Source organism: Corvus brachyrhynchos, unplaced genomic scaffold, assembly GCF_000691975.1.
Source record: "Corvus brachyrhynchos isolate BGI_N302 unplaced genomic scaffold, ASM69197v1 scaffold69, whole genome shotgun sequence".
Taxonomy (NCBI): Eukaryota; Metazoa; Chordata; class Aves; order Passeriformes; family Corvidae; genus Corvus; species Corvus brachyrhynchos.
The window spans coordinates 6,049,912-6,073,819 of NW_008240228.1; the positions used below are offsets into that span (position 1 = coordinate 6,049,912).

General features: G+C 42.4%; 1 protein-coding gene across 1 annotated transcript in view; it reads left to right on the plus strand.

The window, feature by feature from the left end:
- EFEMP1 (EGF containing fibulin like extracellular matrix protein 1) overlaps nucleotides 1-19,789 on the plus strand; it is a 45,682-nt gene extending 25,893 nt beyond the window's left edge. The window contains exons 5-11 of the mRNA XM_008642029.2: nucleotides 7,288-7,410; nucleotides 10,852-10,971; nucleotides 13,159-13,278; nucleotides 14,691-14,810; nucleotides 16,234-16,357; nucleotides 16,478-16,673; nucleotides 18,571-19,789. Coding sequence (XP_008640251.1) covers nucleotides 7,288-7,410; nucleotides 10,852-10,971; nucleotides 13,159-13,278; nucleotides 14,691-14,810; nucleotides 16,234-16,357; nucleotides 16,478-16,673; nucleotides 18,571-18,729 — 962 coding nt within the window. The 3' untranslated portion in view covers nucleotides 18,730-19,789. The remainder of the gene's footprint in view (nucleotides 1-7,287; nucleotides 7,411-10,851; nucleotides 10,972-13,158; nucleotides 13,279-14,690; nucleotides 14,811-16,233; nucleotides 16,358-16,477; nucleotides 16,674-18,570) is intronic.
- The last annotated feature ends 4,119 nt before the right edge of the window (nucleotides 19,790-23,908 follow it).

The following is a 23,908-nucleotide window of genomic DNA, read 5'->3' on the forward strand; positions in this document are numbered from 1 at the left end:
AGAGCAGGAGAAAGGAAGAAATGCATCAGTTCAAAGCTTCATTCATTTCTTTCTCCCTTCTCAGCTGCCTGCAGCTCCCAAACATGTGGGAGATGTTCTAGCACTGAAAGCTATGGCTCACTCCTTTACTGAGCTATTCTGTGTGATAAGTCAGTTTGCTTTGGACATACCAGAGACGATAGATAATTGTGACAGAGAACTGCAGGGCAGGCTCACTTACTACAGCTTCTTAACTCTGTTCTGTTAATAGAGGGATGTTTTTCCTGTACCTTCGTATTCCTGGAATCACCGTGCTTGGGTAACTTGCCCAAATCCACAGAAGTTGCTCACACTTTTGCAGTCCAAATACAAAAATCACACAATGAGTTGCAGTGCATTCAATTATCTTTTTGCACGTTTCCCACACCAATACTTTGCTTTACTTCTCTTTTTTTCTGCCATGACATCCAGGAGCAGTAAAAGATGAATCCACAAGGAACTTGCTTTGCTGCACTCTCAGAGTGGAGAGGGGAAATGTTTCAGTGCACCAAAGGAGTCGTGCCGTTTTTCAGGAAAATCTCATTAATTTAAACATTCTACCTCACCTATTTGCTTAAATGTAGGTCTTGGCTCTCACATCTCTTTTTCCTGTGCAAACAAGTATTTGTGCAGGTTACCTTCGCTCAACTGTGAAAACTTGTTACCAGGGCAATCAGGCCAATATACCTCACATGAAAGGGCAAAGGAAAATTTAAAAGGGAAAAACCAGCAGAAAAGGGGAAGGTTTGGGGCTCCTGCAGAGCTGTGCAGAATTAGAGAGGCTCCCTCATGACACCACTGGACAGTGACAGCACTTGGAATGAAGGTCTCTGCATTCGCAGGTTTTGCCACTCCACAAATGGGAAATTTCTCCAGATATTTCATCTCCTGGTACCTCCTGCCCTGATGTTATGTAACCAATTTTATGCAGGGCTCTACCACCACAGAGCACAACCTCCCAACACCAACGAGTTAAAAGCTGTCTGGGCATCCAGCCCAGATGAATAACATCCCAAATGTTGAAGGAAGTAGCAAGGGAAATAGAAAAGCCTTTGACAGAAATTGTTGATAGCTTGCTAAGGCTGGGGAGGGAACCAGGGAATTTGGAGGTTGCTAATGTTGTTCCTATGTGTAAGAAAGGATCAGGGAGGATCCAGGAAACGACATAGCAGTGAGCTTGGCTTCAGTTGCAAGAACAGTATAAGAAACATAAATAGGGGACAGAATACTTAATTTGGTCAAATAAAATAAGCCCATACTCGTGGACAAACCATAAAGGTGTAACTTCTTCAAGTATGTTATCTTCAGATGATTCTTTCTGAAAAATGCTGGTATAAAACATCTTACAGACTGAATAAAAGTTAATGAAGTGGGCAGAAAGGGAAAGGTTTGACAGAACCCTGAGGTTAAGTAAATTGTCAGTGATGCTGCAGCACCATGCAGATCACTGCATGTCTGATATCAGACTCTCTGGTGCCATTGCTGACGTGAGAGCTGATGTTTGCTCTTCAGATGAATCCATTAGAAAAATAGACCAAGTCATTTTCTAGCCTCACTCACACTGAGAACTCAAAAAATTTAAACCCATTAAGTAAAATATTTACGGTTTACATTCAAAACAAATTGAGAACAGGTTCGCTGCAGTCCATGACAAGTGCAAGACTGACATCGGTGGGACCATCATGGATTTGGATTTCTATGAACCATTCAGAAGCTGCTCTGCTGGTGCTCCTCAAAGGGGACAGAAATAAGAATTTCAATCCTGTAAAACATTTTAAGAGCCTCCTTGTTTTATCTGGTGGAATATTAAGATTGTTATGGGCCAGAAAAGAGAAAAGCAACCTGGAAACATTTTGCTTGGACAGAGGAGAATGTACACAGAGAGCAAGAAGATGCTGTCATATATTGCAATATTTTTGAGAGCCAGTGAGCAGCAAGAAGCTGAACACTTCAGCCACAGGAGTAAGACACACTTGAGTTAGTTAACATTTCTGCAGCTCTGAGCACAACATACAGGTATGTGCTGGAAAGGAGGACAAAAGCTTTAAGTGGCTTAAATAAGATGAAGGTGGATGTGGATGGCATTTTTTTCCTAGAAGTTCGAAGCCCTGGTGAAATGCATCTCCTGGTTTTATGTGCTGCTTTTAATGATACGAAGCAAATTGCAGAGATTAAGCTGTTGCATAAGTGAGCAAGCAGCATGACTTTGGGAAAAGTGAGTCACAGCGGGAAGGGAATGGAGCCAGGGTTGTAGCTCAGAAAGAGAGACTAGCAAGAAAATGTTAAGGATCTAGATAAGAGCCTGAGAGAATGGAGTGCAGGAGAGAAGCAGAAAAACTACCTCTAAAAGAGGCAGCCATACACGAGGGTTAGAGAAAGCTATAGCTAAAAAGCAGGTCAGGCGAAATTTTTGTACACAACTGGTGGTTGAAATACAGAGCAGGCTGCCAAAGTCAGCAGTGGAGGGACAGAATTGTGTAAATCACTTCAAGAGGCAGCGCGGGCACATTTTTGGAAAATGAGGGAATCACTGGGTATAGGCATTGGTGAGGCTTGTGGAATTAGAACTATGAAATGCAAGTTGATTTATATTTTGAAGGAATACAGGAACAAGCTCTGCTGCCCTCCACGGTTCTCCCACTATGGCTGTAGCACCCTGCAAACCTCAGTCACTTGCCAGTGCAAATCAGAGCATTCTCTTACCTTGCAGAGAGTTATGGATAGGAAAGTCTTCCAAAAGGAACTTTCTAGAACAGCCCTGGAAATTGCTGCAAAAGGCAGTATTTATGTTAGGGTGAGTCACTGGGGTCTGATGGCCCTATTTACCACAGCACAGCTGAGGACTTCCATCCGCATCTCTGAGAGCACAGTGTGGCTCACGTGTCATTTAACTGAGACATGGTGTCCTTAATTGCTGTGTTTCTGCCCCACTTTCTCCTTAGACTCTGATCTTGACCTTAATTTAAGGATTTTATACAGCAACTCAATAGAGGCCCACATCACCCAACCTATTCTGGGCACAGCAAGATTTGACCAAGCACAAGCCTGCAGGAAAATCAGGATGAGATTCCTATAATTAAGGACTCTGTCTTGATGCTTAATGGATCTGAATTCAGAGTGCTCAGAGAACCTGAATTCTGTGCTTTACAGTCCCCCAAATCCTTGACTTTGGGACTGTCACATCCTTTCAGTGCAGTATTCTGGATGTACCACTTATAAGCAAAAGGCAGAAATTGAAGTACTCAATCCTAACTCATTTTGCAAATATTTTTTCTAACCAAAGTACAAATAAATCCCCTAATAAGTTTGATTTTGAGTGGCCTACTGAAAGACTACATAATTTCCTGAGTTCAATTATTACAACGGTCAAGACACTGAAGGTAACCCAGCTCCATTTTCAAGTAAGATTGATCTGCAAAAGGATTGTTAGAGACACACAGGCTATTTCAGAGGAATTTTCCACCTACACAGGATGTAACTGTCCAGAGGAAACCTTTCTGTGAGTAAATTGATCAGACTTAGAGATATAGATTACTTCTTAAATGCACTGTATTTCACAGGTTGCATGTGTCAATAAGCAAATACCATTCCATTTTTTAACTACTTAATACAAACTTACAGCCCTTGTTTCTGTGTGGTGAACAGCACAACCTTTAGAAATGTTAGCTGCAGTTAGAAAATGGAAAGAAAAAAAAGAAAGAGCAGATCACTTCTGTTACTGGTGTAATTTATATGGCTTACCTGGGCAAAAAAATGCTTGTGCAACATCTAGAAATGAAATTTAAACAAAGTTGATGAGGAACTATTCGAGAGTGTTTTCAGGTGTTTTCTTATCAGGTAAGATAGTCACTTAAGGCAGAAGCCTCAGCTATGGAATGAGCTGCTGAAACAGTTCTGGAGATGAACGTTATCATGATGACACTAAATTTGGAAAAGAGGATGTAGAGGAAAGATGCTCAAGAATGAGCTTGTAAAAGCCCCATATTTTCTTTCTAGATCTGTTTTTCATACTGCACTCATCACTGTGGTATCTTGAGTGCTTTCCAGTAGTGCATTAAGCAACATGACAAACATCTGTCACATGTTTGTTCTCTCACCCTCTCCCCAGAGGGACAAGTGTGTGCAGTGGAGAGCCTTGTTTTAATTTTTTTTAATTATTATAAATACACATGCACGTAACACATTATTAAACATTCGTGCTAGAGAGGAAAGGTCAGACAAATTTATCTTGCTCTCAGGATCAGAGCTGGTGAACTCTGTGATGTTCCTGTATCACACCCTTGCCCCAGATTGCAGTGTCTTCTCAGAGACCAAATCATGGCCATGGGTGTCTGCACCAGGCAGAAACCAAAAGCTGTGATTCCCAATGTCCTCATTTACTGTTCACACTTAAGCCCAGGGATTCTGTCAAGAAACATCAAATGGAATGAAATGGTAGAATTTAGAGAAGAATATGTGCTTTGTATCACCCCCACTCTCTCCTTCCCATGTAATTGCATTTGATACAGACTAGAAGCAGGAATTGATAGAACCTCAAAACCACTGTCAGAGGGCACTGTGTGAGTCATGGTGACTCCAGGAATCTCATGGATTGGAAAAGTCTGATTTCAACTGAAAAAATAAGTTCTTAAAATAATGGTATGAAGACCTGGGAGTGACTGATATCCTACAGAGGGGCCAAAACTGGGAAAGCAATTTGGAAACTTCAGTTCAGTCAGACCCTGAAGAACTGCAGATAGGCAATCTACCCATCCCAGGGCCATTAACATATCGTGGGAATCCCAAATCAATATTGGCCCCTCCAGTGTGATATGGTGCCAGTTCCCATGGGCAGAGAGGGGTGTGTGTGTGTGTAGTGGTAAATAAGGGACTCTGCCTCTGCCACCTCAGAGAGAAATGGAGCCACTCTGCCACATCTCAAGGGAACTCCAATGTTGCTGTTGCTTCCTTCCTAGGACTCCCACACCTCTGTTTCTCCAATAACTCTCTGGACAGTTAGGAAACAGACTATTTCTGTAATGGACAGTGATCTGGGTCACTCTGAGTGCCAAGAGCTGGAACCTCCTCTCTGGCCTCGCTCACAGGCAGAGCTGCAGCATCACTGCTAAATCCACCAGTGCTCCTTCCCACACTCCACGAGGGCTGGGCTGTTCTGGGGTTGCACCAACACAATCCACATTTGGCACTGCTTTCAGCACTGAAATCTTCACTCACTTCCTCACTCCTGCATCAGTCACAACAGTAGGACACATCTGTAACTACTGCAATACTGGAGATGCCAGCACTGAAACCTTTCCAGGTGCCTGTTGCTCTCCTCCCAAAGTATTTCCCTCAAACACAACCTTTAGGCCACCAGCCTTGCTCTACCAGCACTGATTTCCCTGCACAGGTGGGAGCAGACCCACTCCAAGCATGGCAAGCATACCACCCCTTCCCAGGGACAGCAGGAGTCTGCTCTCCCACCCACCCTCACTTCCCACCTTTTATAAACCCACACCTTGGCCAGAACATCAAAACCCTCCAAGGGTTTCCAAATGGGGAGGCAGCGAGCAGGCAATAATTGGGAATAATCGTGTTTCTGTCCAGCTGAACTTACCATCAGGAGCAGCCAGAGACCACGAGTGCATGAGTAAATCTAGGAATCATTTTAGCTGGAGTAGCTTATTATTCAATGCATTTTAACTAATCCATCTAAAAGGCAACTCACGTTTACTCATATATGAAGCTCCTAAAGATCAAATAAACTTTCTTTGTCCCAACACACTCTGCAACAAAAAGGACTGGAATTGTACAAGTATTTCGTTTCCAGCTTTTAGGAACCAGGAGTACAAAGCTCATGAGGTCCCTGCAAAACCTTTGCCTTGAGCTGCCCCATGCCGGGGTGGCAGGAGGCAGCCAGCTGTAGTCCCCAAAAGTCTTCACACCTGAAATTGTGCTTTTCAGTGTCATGACACAACCGTGAGCTCAGCAAATCCTGCACCAGCACAGCAGCTTCAGGACTGACTCTGTGCAGAAATGCAAAGAGCAGCCTAACATAAAAGGGCTTTAGCTTCCCTGTCAGGTAAAGGGAAGATATATGTAAAATATTTGGACACTTGGGGAAAGGGCAAACGTTGAGAATTAATTCAAACTGTTGATAGTTTATTTTTTATTGAATCTTGTGGCCAAAATTGTTTTCATTTGTTATGAGAAAGAATCCATCATTTTTTCCAAAGCACCACCCAGAACCTGCCACTGGTGATGTTCTAACATCCCCAGTGCCTATACAAATAGAGAGGTCAGCTGAGATTTGTAAACTAGAGATCATAAGTTTTAAGGAATTTGTTTATTCAGCCTAGAGTCTAAAAAAATTGTGTACAATGCCAAAATTAAAAGTCATCTCACTGTACTGTGTCATGTTACAATAAAAAGCTCTCCAACATTTTGGATGTTCGAATGAGAAAGCAAATTGTAATTCATTTGTCAGCACATGCAGTTTAATTATAATTAAGTACCTTCAGGACTCATTACGAGCAGGCAAAATAAAAATGCTGGTTTTATACTTGTATAAACCTGCATTCAGTGCAAACTAAAAGCTGCCTGAATTACTCTGAAAAGTATTGGGCTAGAACTTGCATTTTTAGCCATACTGTGCAAATACAAACATACATAAACTGCTTCCAGAGACTTGAACAGATTGACTGAATTAGGGGAATTTTCACAGGAATGACAAGAGGCAGATCTCTTCCTGATGAGAAGGCCACCACATACCAAGTTCCAAGTCCCTGTCCAAAGCATGGAGCACGGGAACCATGCAAGAGATCAGCAGAGTCCTTTTAGTACCAGCAAAACAACATATTTCTAACTCCTCTCCTCCTTGAGAAAGGGCTGAATGGCATTTGCTGAAATTTTCTGGAGTAATTCAGCATGAAACATCCAACCAGCGTGGGAAAAAAACCAAAGCAAAACAAAACAAGCAAATGATTCAAATATGATGAAGCTGCAAGAAGCTTACAGAAAATTCTAGACTGACAAGTACAAAATATTAATGGTATTTGACAAATGTTTAAAATAACCATAGCTGAAAATATCTACAAAGGCAGTGTACAAGACTTGAAATGTTACCAGATTTCTGATAGCTGCAAGTGTAGAGATGACATCTTAGGAGTGCATTTGAACTTTTCTGCCTTCACTTGTAGGTTGCTGGAAGATGTGTAAAGCATTTCCACAGGCTAAATACTTTAAATAAATTTAATGACTAATATTACACTTGTTTTGTTTTTTATAAAGATATAGATGAATGTGCAACGGGAACCCACAATTGTAGAGCTGACCAAGTGTGTGTCAATTTAAGAGGGTCCTTCAGCTGCCAGTGCCCTCCAGGCTACCAGAAACGAGGGGAGCAATGTGTTGGTAAGTGTTGCTTTCCATTCAGTGGTTTGCTTTCATGATCTCCAGTTGCAAACTTCATACTGGTCATAAAGCAGATGGGTATGTGTGGTGTAAAACAGCTGTCTCGCTTTGGAATGCAATGGAATGTCACTTTACCACAATAATTAATCACTAAAACATGGGACGAGGAGCTATTTTAAGGATAATCAACACTTGGAGTTCACAAGCTGAGTTTTGCTAATAGTTCCCGTTGTGTTGATTGTTTGTGTTGGGGCGTTGCCCGTTGTCCCAGATATTGCTCTGAGTCCGTGATGGCAGCGAAACAAAGCACATCTTTCCCCCGAGATTCAACTCCAGGTCTGTGGGACAGAGCACTCCCTCCCCCCAGTCCCACCCCCACCCCAGGACTCAGCTTTATGGGCACAAATGAAAGAGATGGAAAATCTGAATGCACGTACAGGTGATTTGCAGCCTCTAAAACCCACCAGGCTTTATTCTCCATGCCAAGATAAGCTATTGGCACCCTCGGGAGCTCTGCAAGTACAGCACGGAATTAAATCCAAGTGCAGGGCAAACACTGCATCTTCCCTATCCCTTCCTCAGGTGGGGACATCACGCCTAAGTGCCATTACCCTGTTCCTTCAGCCTGCATTTAACACCTCTTTAATCACCATTTCAATGGATAAATTGTTTCTAGAGGCACTCCAGCCTTAAGCCTTGGGTTTGTCAGATAATAAAAACAACTATGGAAGAAGAGAGTCAAATCTGCACATCAGGAGGTGATATTCAAGGCAGCCTCTTCTAAGACACTGCGCTGGTTTTATGCAGCTTAGGAGAAAAGGGTTTGGGGTTAGGGTTCTTTGTCCTCAACAAAACTCGAGGTGTTGCTCTTTCAGGGATCCTGCATTTCAAAGTGTATGAGAATTTTTAAATTTTTATTCTTAATCTCCTCAAAAAGCCTTGTTAAGGCCATAGCTAAGAAACTGGGGAGACTTCAGTACACACCTGGACTAACAAATTTCTGGGCATGGCTCTTTCTTCAGGATTCCAGTCCAAGGGCTGTAGAAATAAACCCAAAAATTCTTATCTCTTTCCTAGGAGATGTAGATCAGGCCCTGAACTGTCAAATTGGTGTAAACACAGGTGCATCTGATTTTTCTCCCTTCTCTGTGCAGGAGTAGGATGACTAATTTGGAATGTAGGTAGAGGAATAGTTCTGGAAGGTCATGGATTTATTTTTTTAATATCTGGGATTTATTTGGATTTTTTTATGTAGCAGGTAAATTACATTACTGCCATGCAACAGCACTTCTGATATCAAGACCTATGGTCCTAAATGAAAGCCTCACTGGAAACATGATAGAACTGAGAAGAAATGAGAGTCATAGACCCTTATATCTAAATGTGAATACATTTATGCATCTAAATCTATGCACAAAGATGTCTGGAAAGTAAAATTTCCCTTCTCCTATTTAGGTCAAAACCAAGAATAACACCTGTGTTACATATTACACACTGACCTAAATTAGAAGTACATCCCAACAGTTAGTACTGTCAGCATTTCAGAATAAAGCCTGTCTTTGGGGATTTTATAGCAACTTAGCCAGAAAATGTTCTCAGGGCCAGATCTTGATAGAGATTCTCCATATGGGAGGAAATGTTTCTCAAATTTGAAAGAAATTTTTCCAGACTATTTTGGCTTGAAGGTAGAGGGAAGAAAAAAAGACATTTTTAACAATCGGTTGATTTTATTCTAAATTCACTAATAATTTCTGACTTTTTTTCTGAGATTTTTTTTATAATTTGCTTGTTCACATATTGCCAAATTAGTCTTTTCTGAAATGCATGACTGCAGAGAGAATAAATTGTTTTCCAGCATCACTTCAAACAGATTTGGTCCAATGGATCAGATGAATCTCAGCCCTTAGATCTGCCCAGAGCTGATGTGCCTAATCCCGCAAGGAAAATTCCCACTGAATAAGAGCCAGATCCCAAAAGCATTTGTGTATGAATGCAGCAAGGCATTGCTCATACGTATAATCCTATTTTTTAAAAGTTACTTACAAGAGCTTAGTCCTGTAAAAGTCAAGGATGGAAATCTACTGTGCCTCCTTAATTTATTCCATTTCCACTTCCAAATTTCTCTCTGCAACAAGAGTTACAGTGACAGTTGCTACTGTATGGATAGCCAGGAATTTTCCAGCATAAGCCTTTTCATTCAGAATCATCCAAAACACCTCACTAAGTTCAGCCCCACATTTGACAAAGAAAGGGTTAACTTCTAAAGAGTGTTTTTTCACTTGATATTAAAACAAACACTTTCCTCATTATTAAAAAAAAAAAAAAAAGACTCTGCCTCTTTTTAAACACATCTATGGTGGAAACAGCTGGAGGTAGGAAACTCAAGATCTGGCATGGATATGGGAAGTGCCTTTCTTTGTTCCAGTGAATACTGGTCTGATTTGTGTGAGTGTTGATCCTTTGAAATGTCCCTTTGTGTACAAGGACGGAGCACGGCGTGGATTTCTTCACCAAGCTCCAGCAGGCCGCAGCTCAAGACAGCCACTGCACACACACACGAAAATGGAATAATAAAACATGTTTTCCAGGCAAAACCAGAGCTACTATCTCCTCCAGAATGCAGGGAAGCCTTTTAAAATGCAGAGGGGTAAGAGAATGGGGTGGTGCACATTTTGTGTGGTTGGCAGGTGAAACCCCTGCTCCAGTGCACACCAGGAAGGCCGACTCTTGGAAAGGCAGCCTGCTCCACCTCAAAAGCAGGGCTGACCTGCAAGGAGAGGCTGTGGAAGGCTCTCAGTGCCTGAGATGCACAGCCAGGTGTGGTGCTGCTGGGTGGGAAGGTATCCAGGACAGGCAGCCAGTGGAATGGGAGCAATGGGAGCTCCCTGGGGAACAAGGCAGGGTCTGGGGATCCCTGTGGAAGCACAACCACCTGTTTCCTTTTCAGGCCCATTAATTCTCTATCCTTGCCATTCCCCTGTACTTGCACAGAAAGTCTGGACTGTTCCTAATGGAGCTGAAAAGATTTAGTACGTGCCAGGAGTGCTGCATGCGAGTTCTTGGGAAAATGAGCTCCAAGGCACATTGGCTGTGTTGGTCGGCACCGTGTCTGATCCTGAGGGATCCTGGTGGCAAAGCTGAACAAAACACCGAATTCTACCTACACAAAATAAACCAGACCAAGCACTACTGCAGGACTGAGTGAATAAAATAATGTTGGAGTGCAGAGTGAAGACAACGAGCATAAAAGCTTGTTACAAAATAGTCCCTTACAGGAAAAGTTAAACTGTATCTTGTCAATACCCATGGAAGCAGTCCCCTGCTCACATAAGCTTTTCGCCTGCTTTTAATCAAGTGCAATTAACTTTCCGTGGACACAAGAGAGCAGCAGGGAAGTGCTGGGATTCCATGTGAACTAACTGCTGTGTTTTGGTGCCCCAGACATCGACGAGTGCACCCTGCCCCCGTACTGCCACCACCGCTGCGTGAACACCCCCGGCTCCTACTACTGCCAGTGCAACGCTGGCTTCCAGCTGGCATCCAACAACCACACCTGTGTAGGTAAGGATTCCTCAGCCTGCACAGCAGCTCCCCCAGACACACAAACACTGGCTGCCATGGTGGAAACTTAAAGGAAATACACAGCAACCAGTAAAAGACTGCACTGAGCGTGATCTCCTCTGTGGGTGATCCCAGAATTACAGGAGGGTTGGAGAAAAATTTAGAGCTTTCTTGATCACTTGTTATTTTGTTGGCATAGCAGATTTCCAAGGAACGTCTAAAGCCTTATATTCAGTATTCAATCCTAGCTTTAATTACTCTTTCAGTTCAGCTTTATTATTGGCTTTCCTGATATTATTCCCAGCTCACACAACAAAGGCCAGAACTGGGAATTAAGGGAATCAATACCATACCTCTGCTGTTAAGGGTAATTACCCTCAGCACATGGTAAAGAAAGCCTCCAGGCTACGTTTGAATATCTAGAAAATATTAAAAATTAAAACAAGGGTTGCTAAGAGTGACCTTTCAGCACTGATGTTGCCTTTAGAAATAAAACACTAAGGGAAGCTGCACCATAAAACTTTAAGACTGATGTCAAGTTTGAAATCATAAAATCTGTTCTAGAAGGATTAGAGCAATAATAAAAAGGTAACTCTGTCTGCTGAAGCACTGACAGAATGGCTGTAAAATCAAGAGATTGGTGGAGATGGTCAGAAGTTCTTCAGAGATGTACTTTATATATATAAAAAAAAAATCTATTATATACATAGAGAAATCTTCCAGCTTCTACCATCATTCCAAGCATTGCCAGACCTCATCAATCACCCTGGGACACTGCACAGCTCTGAACTGAGACAAGAATTGCTTGGTTCTCACCAAATCATAGGATTTTAAAAATTGCCCATGGACACAACAGAACCAAGTGACAGAAGTCACTTATTTGTCCCTTTCCATGGCTCAAATGGAAGGTGGATTCTTTCAGCACTCCACCAAACACCCTTTCCCTGGCTTTCCAGCCTCATCAGGCACATTTCTACCAGGCAAAGGAAAGCTAAGGAGAAAATTTATAAATGAATGGTTGCTGCATCAAGACAAAATCTCACATTTATCACAGTGATACTTGACAGCTGTAGCCATTACATTTGTGTCACACCTTCTGCCTATATTGAAAGTGGGTCAATATTTCTTGGAAAACTAACAGAACTGGGGCTTTGGCCACCTAATTTATTCCTCCTGGTGGTATTGGAGGAGGAATGATGTACATCCTTTGCACTGTTGCCAGAAATGAACTCAGAGGAAGAAAAAAAAAAATGTTGCAATGAGTTTTCCCCTATTATCATTCATTTTCAGGACTAGAAGGTTCATCATGCAGAGAATTCATATCCTCTTCATTGGTTTCATTTTTCTGAACGCCTCACCTTTGTCAGTTTTTAGTTGTATCTGTAAATTTACAGTGTTGCCGACAATTATAAGCCATGAACTCAAAGGTTTTTTCCAAGCACAGCTCTCTACTCTTGGCAATATCTGATAAACACAAACATGAATGGAAAACATGCAGGAGGGAAATACAAGGAATACTAGGGAAAACACTAAAATCTACAGACTGACAGGAGCAGCAGTTAATCAACGGTCTGTGCAGAACAAGGGCGATAGATTCCAGAGGTGATTAGACTTATATAAACTTCCCATTAAAAATTGCTTCTCTTCTCATACCAGTGTCCTCAAAATGTTCTTGGGATGGGCAACACCATGGAAAATGTAGCACAGAAAAATACCTTCCCCCAATATGGTCTAGGCCTTAGAGCTCTGCAGAACTCTACTGGCCTCAAAGGCTCATGTTATAACTGCAATGGAATTTAAAAGAACAAATTTTCAGAGTAATAAATAGCTCAAATAAATCTTAACCACTGCATGCTGAGAGGTCTTATCAGTATGTGTTCCTTATATCAATTATTTATAGAGACTTGGCATTTCATACCTGAAAAAAAGGCGCTGGAATGTGGAGTTTAATAGCCACATTAAACATTTTTGGGAGAATTCATCACACATTAGAATAACTCTCATTCCTGGAAAAATACTGGTTTTTACATGGAACGTAAAGCACAGATCTAACACTGCTCCAGTGACTGCAGATCTACATTGCTACAGCCAACTGAGCTTCTGCTGAGCAACAGGCCCAGCCTAAGGACTAATCCACCGAGCCTAATTACCACCTACACAAGATAAATATCTAATTTTTCCTTTCAGACATAAACGAATGTGATGCCAACAACCCATGTGCACAGCAGTGCTACAATATCCTGGGTTCTTTCATCTGCCAGTGTAATCCCGGCTTTGAGCTAAGCAGTGACAGAATCAACTGTGAAGGTAAGACTTTTTTTGTCTTGGAAAAGCAATTTTCTCATTTGCTTTGTTTTCCCAGAAGCCTGTAAACTAAAGAACAGAACTGGAGACACTCTGTGGGTACAGTTTGTAGCCAAAAGCCTCAAGATATTTATTCTTTATGGTACAAATGGGGCTAATTCACACCTGAGTAGCTGCAGCTGCTTTCAGGTACAGGTAGGAATGGGTCTCTCTATAGCAAGTGCAAAACAGGACAGAGATTGCTGCACTTCATATCCCAAAGTGGGATGAAAGAGGTTTCTGAACCCTGATTGCACAAACTCCCTGGAATTGTGGGTGGTCTAATGCTGATGACCATTAAATGAATCGGAAAGGAATGCACACCAAAAACAAGGGCAATTTTGTGTCTTGTTAGGCTCCTCTGAAAACAAAACCTCCAATTTCTGATTTTAAGGGAGCAACAATTGTGCTTTTGAGGTGCTTTGCAGCTTGTGTATACAAACAGCATGTCTCCTGATGATTATACAATCAACACTTTATTTCCTCTGCCAGAGGCTCCGCAGGGGTGCCCTAATCTCCTTTTGGACACATGATGACCTCACCTTTAGAGCCCGTATCCTTTCTACCAGCCTTGGAGCCAGAGAGGTCCCTGCTTCACCACTGCCCTCCCTAGCGAGCTGGAAGAGCTGTTACAGATCCTCCCTCTGCTAAGCCAAGCTGCTTAAGCTAATCCTATTTGAACAGAACAGGGAGCAGCAAGTATGCAGCCTCCAAGGACATCCCTGACCCCAGCCCAAGAGCTGGACTCAGCTCAGAGGTAGTAGGAGGCAGCTCTGTGCTTTCCAAGCCAATCCCTCCTCTTGATAGGTTTAAATTCATTTCCTGTTCACGGCATACACTGTTCAGTTCTGTTTCACACCAGGCTTCCCTCACAAGGGACTGATGGATACACAAGGATAAAAAAGCAGGAGAATGGCATCCGCTGATTATTATTAAAAGGCAAAAAAAAAAAAAAAAAAGATATTTCTCTCTTTCCCAGAGAGCTACTCCATGAGCGTAGGGCACAAGTACAAAGGCAACATTTTTGCGTTACTAACTAATCTCACAGCTGTGGGTTTTTTCCTCAAAGTCATCGCATTTTGGAATACTGCAAGTACACACAATTTCAAGAGTTATTTTCCCAAACCTGTTCTGAAGTCTAATTTAGCTTCTGCTTCCTCAAATCCAAAGTTCTTCCTTTGGAGGATTACTAACAAAACCCCAGCAGAACTCGCCCTTCCATTCTCAAGGCATTAAACAGTACATTCCAGGTTTTGGTTAATTCTTTTCACACAGATTTTTTTTTTTTTTTTTTCAAACGTTTAACTATTCTATTTAGTTTTGTAACAAAGTAAATTTTCAAAACCAACAACATGAAGCTCTTTTGCTCTCTATAGACACTGATGAATGCAGAACCTCAAGTTACATATGTCAGTACCAGTGTGTCAACGAGCCAGGAAAGTTCTCCTGTGTGTGCCCTGAAGGATACCAGGTAGTAGGAGGCAGGACATGCCAAGGTAGGTGCCCTCCCCTTGGCAGGCTCAGCCCTGCATTATTTACACCATTTCAGGCAAGGCTAAGGGTGCCTGCTAGCTAAATGGTTATATTTTATGGCAGGATTACTGTGCTGTTAGCAGAAGATATGTTGATGAAGCAGTTGATGATTCATTAAATATCTTATAACCTTATTTGAATCCTTCAACTCAAGCTCCAAGTCCTTCAGATTCCTAGGAAAAAATTTCAATTTTTGCAACCCACAGGTAAAACTTGTCTTGGATGTCAAGGTAGTGGCTTTAATTTGACATAAACATCCCTGAATCAAATCAGGCCATTTTTTACAGACATGAAACATGGCTTTATATCATGTTTCTTTTCAGAGGGATTCCTAAATCCAGTCACAGTAGAAATAAAGATATGTTTCTTCTGATAACAGGAGAAAAAAAAAAAATGCAAGCCTTCAGCAGCTTAGATAATTCGTGTGTAGAAAAATAAATGTTCTGGCCAGGTGCCACCAAATGCCAGGATTTTCAAGTTTGTGGTTTTTCCTCAGTGGTGCTAAAAGTCCCTGCATCTTATTAGAGAATATTGCAGAACAATATATTAAGTGCAAGAACTATTGCTTCTGCAATGCAGAAGCTGATTTAGCAGTCAGTAATTTTAGAAATAAAGAGGTGTGATAATTAGGGGCAGAAAATGCAAGAAAATAACTCTTCTTTATCAGTATTTTGTTCTACAAAATCCTGATCTTTCCCTTTGTAAGAACAGCAGCTGAGCATTGAAGGATAGTTGATTTAAGCATCTAAAAACCTGTTAGTGCCTTCCAAGAGATTACATTTGAATAAAGCCTTTCTGTGCCTTTGTGAAATTCAGGAGACCATGTGGGTAGACAGTGGGGCTCTGGCACTGACAGGAAATACAGCATTAATACAGTGCAAGGCTCACAGTCCCCACCTCCCTTCAGGGTTCTTTTCCCAGGCAAAAGAAGCTCTACTTTGCACAATAAGCAAGTTTTCACTATTCCTTTTAAAGCTATTTTAGTTAAAATGTCGCTATTAATGAAGCATTTTAGACCATGAAACCAAAATTATTCAAAATGAGAAGATGCAAAGGGCAGGAAAACAATTCTTCCCTGAGACTTTTTCCCTGTCTTCAGGACACCTTCAGCTGTAAAACAATTCCTTGGTAATTATAAACTTGACAGCATTTCCACAGTTACATTACAGATGATTAATATCCATCTCCAGTCAACTAAAAACATTCAGCCTCGCTTAACACTCAATAAACAAGTTTATTCCACTTCTGCATAGAGAAACCCTTTATAGCCAGGTCCCAGAAAACAAGGACACAGAAAGCTGATGGGTTTCAACACACAAGCAGGTGTACCTTTGTAGCAAGCCCATTTCCACCTGCTTTGACACAGTCCTTTCTCCTTCCTCCTAGATATAAACGAGTGTGAGACCACTAATGAATGCAGAGAGGACGAAATCTGCTGGAATTACCACGGAGGGTTCCGTTGTTACCCCAGAAATCCTTGTCAAGAGCCCTATGTCCTTACCTCGGAGAAGTAAGGGAAAAATTAAGTCTTGTGGTTTTAGGCTCATCCTCAAGAGGGGACATGATGGAATGAAGCAGAAAATTGTATTTGATGGTTTTTCATGTGCTTTTACCCCTGTTCGTGTGGCAGCCGCTGCTTGTGCCCGGTGTCCAACGCCATTTGCCGGGAGCTGCCCTACTCGGTGGTGTACAAGTACATGAGCATCCGCTCCGACAGGACCGTGCCCTCCGACATCTTCCAGATCCAGGCCACCACCATCTACCCCAATACCATCAACACCTTCCGGATCAAGTCTGGCAACGAGAATGGAGAGTTCTACCTGAGGGTGAGTACTGGCGGCAGTCAGACCCTGCCTCCACACTGCCTTGTCATTGTGACAACCCCAAATGTCCCCATAAGGCTTCCGCAGCACCCCAAAGTTCAGCAGCTTCTTGGTGCTTCCTTACTAAGTGTGCTTGCTTTCCAATTTTTAACAAGCCTTTTACTTTCCTACCTGAAAACCCTAAACTGTGACTCAAACTGTTTCTTTCCAATTCAGGAATATTTAGCAATCCTGGGACACCCGTGTCAGATTCACACAAAATACCTCCCTGCCTTCCCCTCTCTGTACCAACACCCCAGATAAATCTATTTAGGACACAGTCATAGAGAGATTCCTTGTACAATTACCTCAATTACATTTCTCATTTTGCAAAAGAAGAAATCAGTAACAGCAGTCTAGAAATCAGTGCCCCATCCCAAGCTAAGCTCAGGCCAACCTACAATGGTTTTATGTTGAGACAAAACTAAACCTTTATTTCCCATAGTAAAACCAAGGAAGTTCAAATTACTTGGGATAGCAGTACTGTCCTGTAGGTGGGATGCATCCAAGTAGATACACATGAATGAGAGTGTCTAGAACATCTGCTTCCTAAGGGGTTGTTTTTTTTTTTTTAAAAAATCTCATTTTCTTGAACCCTTCTAATATTTACAAATTCCTGGGAAATCTTTTTCCTTTGTATGTGGCTTTACACTCAGTAAAGCAATCTACACAAAAAGCTTCTATCAGAAATACATTAATTGGAAAGTTTTAATTTTTAATTCTTTTCCTTCAAAACAGGAGATATGGGGCTTTTGATAGTACAGCCAACAACTGCACCAAGCTATGGCCTTGCTATTTAGACCACATTTACCCAAGGTGGGAACAGGGAACTACTCATCCATATATCTTTTGTTGTGACATAACAAATCCAGGGAAAAGCACTGCATCACAGGTTACACAGCAAAACCCCCTAACTACCCCCAAAATACAAGCTATTTGCTTAAATTAAAAACAAGATCACTGCAGGTGCCACTTGGGTTCGACCCCAGTGTGGCTGTCAGACTGACCCTTGGAGTAACAATTCGCATCTCCTGTTGCCATCCAACAAGAAATCACAGGCCTTAAATGAGGAAGCACGTGTTTATTCCTGCCAGGGGACTGTGGTAAACAAAAGCTTGCTTGGAAGTTATTCCTACTGTTTTAGTAAAATGCTGAGCTGGCTCCCGGATGCAGCAGATGGATTGGATTCATCTGTGCACCCAACTCATGTCACACAGGGAGAAAATATTTGTAGTAGGCAAAGGCAGAGATGGAGTTGACCCTTTTATCATCTGGAAATGACAAAGCTGTTTAACAAACCAGCAGCACAATGCCAACAAGGCCTGTCAGTGTTCCCCAGCAGCACAATCCCAGACTGGGAGAAGTCCAAAGTGGGGATGGCAATAGGTACACACCAGCTGCAAACATTCCCAGTGTTTACAGGGACAGCACAACTTCTGGAGTATGAGCCACAAGACGGTGTTGAGTTTCCCTCCACTGAACAAGCTACCTCACTGTTAAAGTCATTAGGGCTCTTGTTTTACTCATTCTCTCTCTATTTTAAAAGCTGGTGGATGGGGTTAAAACAAAGACCATCCTGGGATAGATTACCACTTTCCACATCCTTTGGGAAAGTCAGCATAACCAGGACCAGATTTTGCAGCAGTTTATTCCTCTGGGCCTCAGTCAGGTGGAGTTTTCCCTGCAGCAAAGCCAGGTGTGAGATTAGTCATGGCCATTTGGAAGTGTTAAAAGAAGCCTTGCCTCGTGCATGCCTGTTCTGAGACCGAGCCTTGCACAGTGCGGTGACACAGCAGCGCTGATGCCGCTGGGAGTTGCTGTGGGTTGGACTGAGCTGGGCTTTGTTGTGGTGTTGTTGCAGCAAACCAGTGCCGTGAGCGCAATGCTGGTGCTGGTGAAGTCCCTCTCAGGACCCAGGGAGCACATCGTGGACCTGGAGATGCTGACAGTGAACAGCCTGAACTACCGCACGAGCTCGGTGCTGAGGTTAACGATCATAGTGGGACCTTACGCCTTCTAGTGCTCGCAATAACCCTCCACTGGCACCCGCAGCAGCCAAAGAATAGTATCGGAAAGAAAGCACTTACTATTTTTATTTATAGATTTTGCTCTCTTTTTTTAAAAGAATTTGTTTAGTAAGTTGGTATCTTTTATTCACACCTTACACCTGTAATTTCAAATTAGTAGATGTGTTCCATAGTATAACATGGGCATTGTCACTTTCTGTATAAAGATTTAAATCTTTTTTTATTACCTTCCTTGGACTAGATACATACTACGCTTTTATATGAGAACTGTATGTTCATACTATCCTGTAAAACTTCACACACCCTTCCTAGCCAAATAGGTCATGCAATTTAAAAGTGATCTTCTGTTTTGTTTTTATTTTAAATTCTAATGCAGCTACACTGAATCTCAAAAAAGAAAAAAATTATGTAGTACGAATGATACACGAAGTAACGGTTCTCTGATAAGCTAAAATATATTTCTTTTTAACTACTTTGTAGCAAAAGGTAACAGTCAATAAAAATCTACTTCTGTAGACATTTATGTACCATCACAGTTGGTTTTTCTAACCTGGGTTGGAGGTAAAGTTACATTGTGAGAAAGGCTTTGCATCAGGTTTTTGTATGCAGATTGTGTTAACCATACCATGGAATAACATTATGCTCTCCCCAAGAAAAACAGAGCATAGGAACAAAATTTCTCCAACAAAGAAAGAAACTCCAAACTGGAAATCACCAGGCAGGGCACAAATGTCCACGAGAACACTGTTGGTAGTTACTGGTCAGAGGGATGCAGCATTTTCAGACTGAAGTTAACATACTATTTTTCCAGAAATATTATGTTGTATACTAAGAATTGAGTGCATTTTCTTAAGTTATATCATTCTCAGGCACTCAATCCTGTTCCTGCTCCTACAACTCAGATGTATCATGTACAGTGTTCATAAAATTTATTTCTAATTCAAGAACTAATAACATCTTTTGTAATATGTAAAATCTTACTTCTTGTTTAAAATGTAGTAGTTAATCCTTTGATGTACAAAATTTTTAATAAAGATCTCTTACCATATTGTATTTGGTCTATTTGGAGGTAGTTCGTTACTACTGCCATTATTGTCACGTACTGTGGGAGTTGGCAAAGCCACGTTGAGGTCTGCACAGTCAGAGGGATCCAGATCTCAACCCATACATGATGAGTTCTTGGAAGACTACAAACACAATTCCTTTGTAGAAGGACAAGCCTGCTGCCTACTGAGATTTAGTTTTCCTGACAGCAAAAGTTAACTCCAGAACAAAACTCAGAACAGGCCACAACCGCTGTGGTTGAGGGTGACACGTCCCCCCCGCCCAGGCATACTGCAGAGCAGGACCCCATTATCCAATGATCATTCCTTCAGGAAGCCATTTGTGGCTTTAAACAAATACTTCATCTGCCAAAAGGGTCGGAGCACGTGGCTGTAGCACAGGCCAGAAAATCGTGCTGGTGCTGGGTCGCGTTCTTTGCCTGGGGCCCTGGAGCAGTGGGGTGAGATCCCGGGCACCCCTTGTCCCTCCCTGCAGGGAGGGGCTCACCACTACAAATCCAGTTGCTCTGTAGTGGGATTTAACTGGGGTTTGCCATGGTGAAAAGTCTTTGATAAAGTGTTTGGCTTGTAGGGAGCTCCTTCCTCTCCCCAGAGAGATTCCTCCCCATTCATCACTACAAATCCACTCAGTCTGAAAGGCAGCTCCTCATTCCACACAAGCACTGAGCAAAATGCCTCCAGCTCCTGCTCCTCCATGCAATTCCTGTGGCAAACAGCACATGCTCACCTCCACATGTCCCTTAATTAACTCACTCTCTCAATGGAGGCTCTCCTCACAAACAAGCTGTGCTGCCCCTCAGGCATCCACCCCCAGCACTGTTCTTTTACACCAACTTTTGACTTCCAAATTGTGCAATTCAGCATTGCCCACTACAAGAAAATAAAATTTGGTGCTTTTAAGTTTAAAATGGGCAGATCTCTCTTGAGAGGTGCTCAAACGAGGCTCAAGTGGCTTTGCCTCCTTAAGACCCCAGACTGGAAGGGCACCAGGCTGGTCTCTGTAGCAAATTAAGGAACCACAAACCATCCCTGAAGTCCCCAAGCTGCCAGGCTCTGCCCCAAGGATTTACTCTACCTTCATGCTTTTCCAATTTTCACATCCATTTCATCACCAGCACTTTTAAGCCTTCTTTTAAATCTCTGCTCATCTGACAGTGACCCAAAATTGATCATTACATATAAAAATATTTATACACCTCTCAAATGGCAGGAGCAGCAGAGACAGTTGTACCTCACACACATTCCCAAGCCATCCTCAGCCTGCAAAGCTCTCCACACCTCACAGTGCTCAGATGCTTGGCTCAATCCAGTTTATTTACACACAACTGTCCTGCCAACCCTGCTCCCTGTTTGCAATATCCAGGTGTCCACCAGACCACTGAGAGCCCAAACTGGCCAAGTCAGAGATTATCACACAGCTCAGAAGTGCAGATCCAGCCACTTGTCACTATCCTGCAGGTTGGTTGAGCCTGAAGGCGGTCACTGGGTGTGGGCAGCGCTTCCATGACAGCCAGGAGCTGGAATAACAGCAGCCCCTCCAAACCATAACAGGAACAGAGCTGAGCTGTGCAGAAACTGGCAGGGGGTGGTTGGTTTTGTTTTGGGTAGGGGTGGGGTACATGACTGAGCCTGAAAGGAGCCCACAGTCAGAATGAGAAGATGGTTCAGAGCCTGAACAAGAAGAGCTTTTGTGCACCATAAAACCTGCACCTTTTTAGGAGGGAAACCTGCAGGTTCACCAATTCTCCAGGGAAGCAGAGCTTCACCTGTTCCCTGCAAATTGTATGGAACTGCAGCAAACATGCAACAAGAGTTTGAAGAGCTACTTGGATTATAAGGGACACTAAAATCCCAAGAAATTATTTGACAGCAGAGTGTTTGCTCAGCCTTCTCTGTATCCCGCTGCCATGACCATTACCAAGAGCACACTCCAGGAAGGATTCTCATATAAATCTGTCAATGTTGGAGAAGAATCTAAATCAGGATCACATGCAAAGTTTAGTACCTTCTCAGAAACAGAAAACAGGGAGAAAAGAGGAAAAAAAATGGGACTGAGTAAACAGAACTTAAGGAAATCAAAATGCAAGTTCATTCACTTCCCCAGGACCACCTGAACACAGTGCAGTGGGATTATTTTGCTTGGAAGGCTCACAAATGCAAGTTTGTTGTTGAATCCCGTTTCCATGGCTGCAAAGAGTTGCTTGTGTTTTGAATGATCATCCGTGTTTCTAACTTTATAAGTCTCCTAATAAAATATAGAACAGCTGCTGCCCCAGTCAGCTGTTGAGCATATGGACCCCACCAGGGACAAAGCCCACTGTTAACACGGAGAATTATTTTTAACGCCCTCACATATCTAAACCTCCCCATCATCTCAGCAAAATGGCACAATTCCACACTTCCCAGCTGGGGGAACACCTGCGTCATGCAAAACTGAACTGGGCTGCATCTGCTACAAAACCCAATTTTATTTCATCTGGCCAGCAGAAAAAAGTGATCAGCCTCAGTGAACAGGGCAAAAAGTTAACTGTGTTTTATATCTGGGGAAAAGCAGATGTCTAGTTAAGATGTTTATACAGCAAACATTTCTGTATATATTAGGAGGAAAGAGAGCTGTTTAATAAAACAGGGTTGGGTTAGAGTTGCCAAAGCAAATTTGAAGGGCAGTACAACAGCTTTTGTAATTTTTGCATGGGAAAAGATATAAAATCCTGTTTTATATTGACATCAATTATGTGGATCAAACAAGTAATTTTTTAAAGTAAGTGACCTCAAAGTTAACTCTTTAAAGCCTCACACTTACTGTGTGTATTTGCTCAGCAGAAAAAGCTGTAAACATCGTGCCACAGCAATATGACAAGGTAGCATTGAAGGCACTCCCTGATTTATTCTCTGCTATCTCAGCAATCACCTTGATACTGGATGAGGGGCCAAGACACCCAGCAATGCTCCCTGCAGACCAAAACACTGAAACTAGGTGAGCTCCAGGTTTTGTTTGCAAACACATTCACTATGTCAGTCACATGCTGTTTCTCTTGAGATAAATTATTTTGCTTTCTCATCCAGAATCCCAACAGTCCCAGAAGCAACATCAGTACTCTGCATCTCTGCTCCCTCACAGAAATGCATCTGGAAAATTAATGTTTTTAAATGTTAATAACATTTCTGTAATTTCTACATAACCACACAGTGCATATATAGTCAAACAGGATAAACATTCAAAAGGTGCAGCTCTCAGCTAAGCACTCCAGCAGCTCCTGCCCTGCAAACACACTCTGCTGCACTTCATTGCATTGCTGTAATAAAACATCCATTTTTTTCTCTCATCCCAACCCTTAAGACACCCCCTAAAGCTTCTGCAGGTCCATAAAATCTCCCAAAGCAAAGGCATACCCCATCCCCATCCGTACACCTGAACAAGCACACAGAAAGGCTTTCAAATGGAACAGCCTGCCAGCTGGGTTGACAAAAGCAACATATTTATGCTGTTAAACTCTGAAACCACAGCCATGGAAGTTACACAGCCACTTCAAGGTTTAAATCCTGCCAGTGCCACTCCAGAAACATCTGAACCTGTGACCACCTCCTCTGGAGGGTCACATTTTCTTCTTGCACCAGAGTGTTTCTGGAGTATCTCTGTGCAACGTACAGGAATGTTTCCTATACAGAATATATACAACAAACACCCAAGTGGGAAGTCAAAAGAGCAAAATTCCTGCAGGCGGCATGGAAACTAGGAAAACAAACAAATTTTGGAAGCCCAGAGCAAGGGCTGCAGAGGGGAAGCCAACATACCAAAACAGCAGGGTAAAAGGCATTATTAAAATCAATAAGTCATTCTCTGAGAAGCTGAGGCTGTACATGAACAAGGCAAATGGAAATGTTCCTGAGCACTGGAAGGTCACACGTGAAAACAAACACGGCAGGCCAAAGGAGCAGCTTGCAAATGCCTGCACTGGCAAATCAAAATTCTCCCAGTCACAGCAAAAGCAACATCCCAGGAGGCTGATGGGGCCAAGGGGGGACCCACACATTAGGGAGACAAGCAAAAGAGATACCGCATTAGCAAAAAAAAAAAAAAAAAAAAAAAAAAAAGAACACTCTTCAT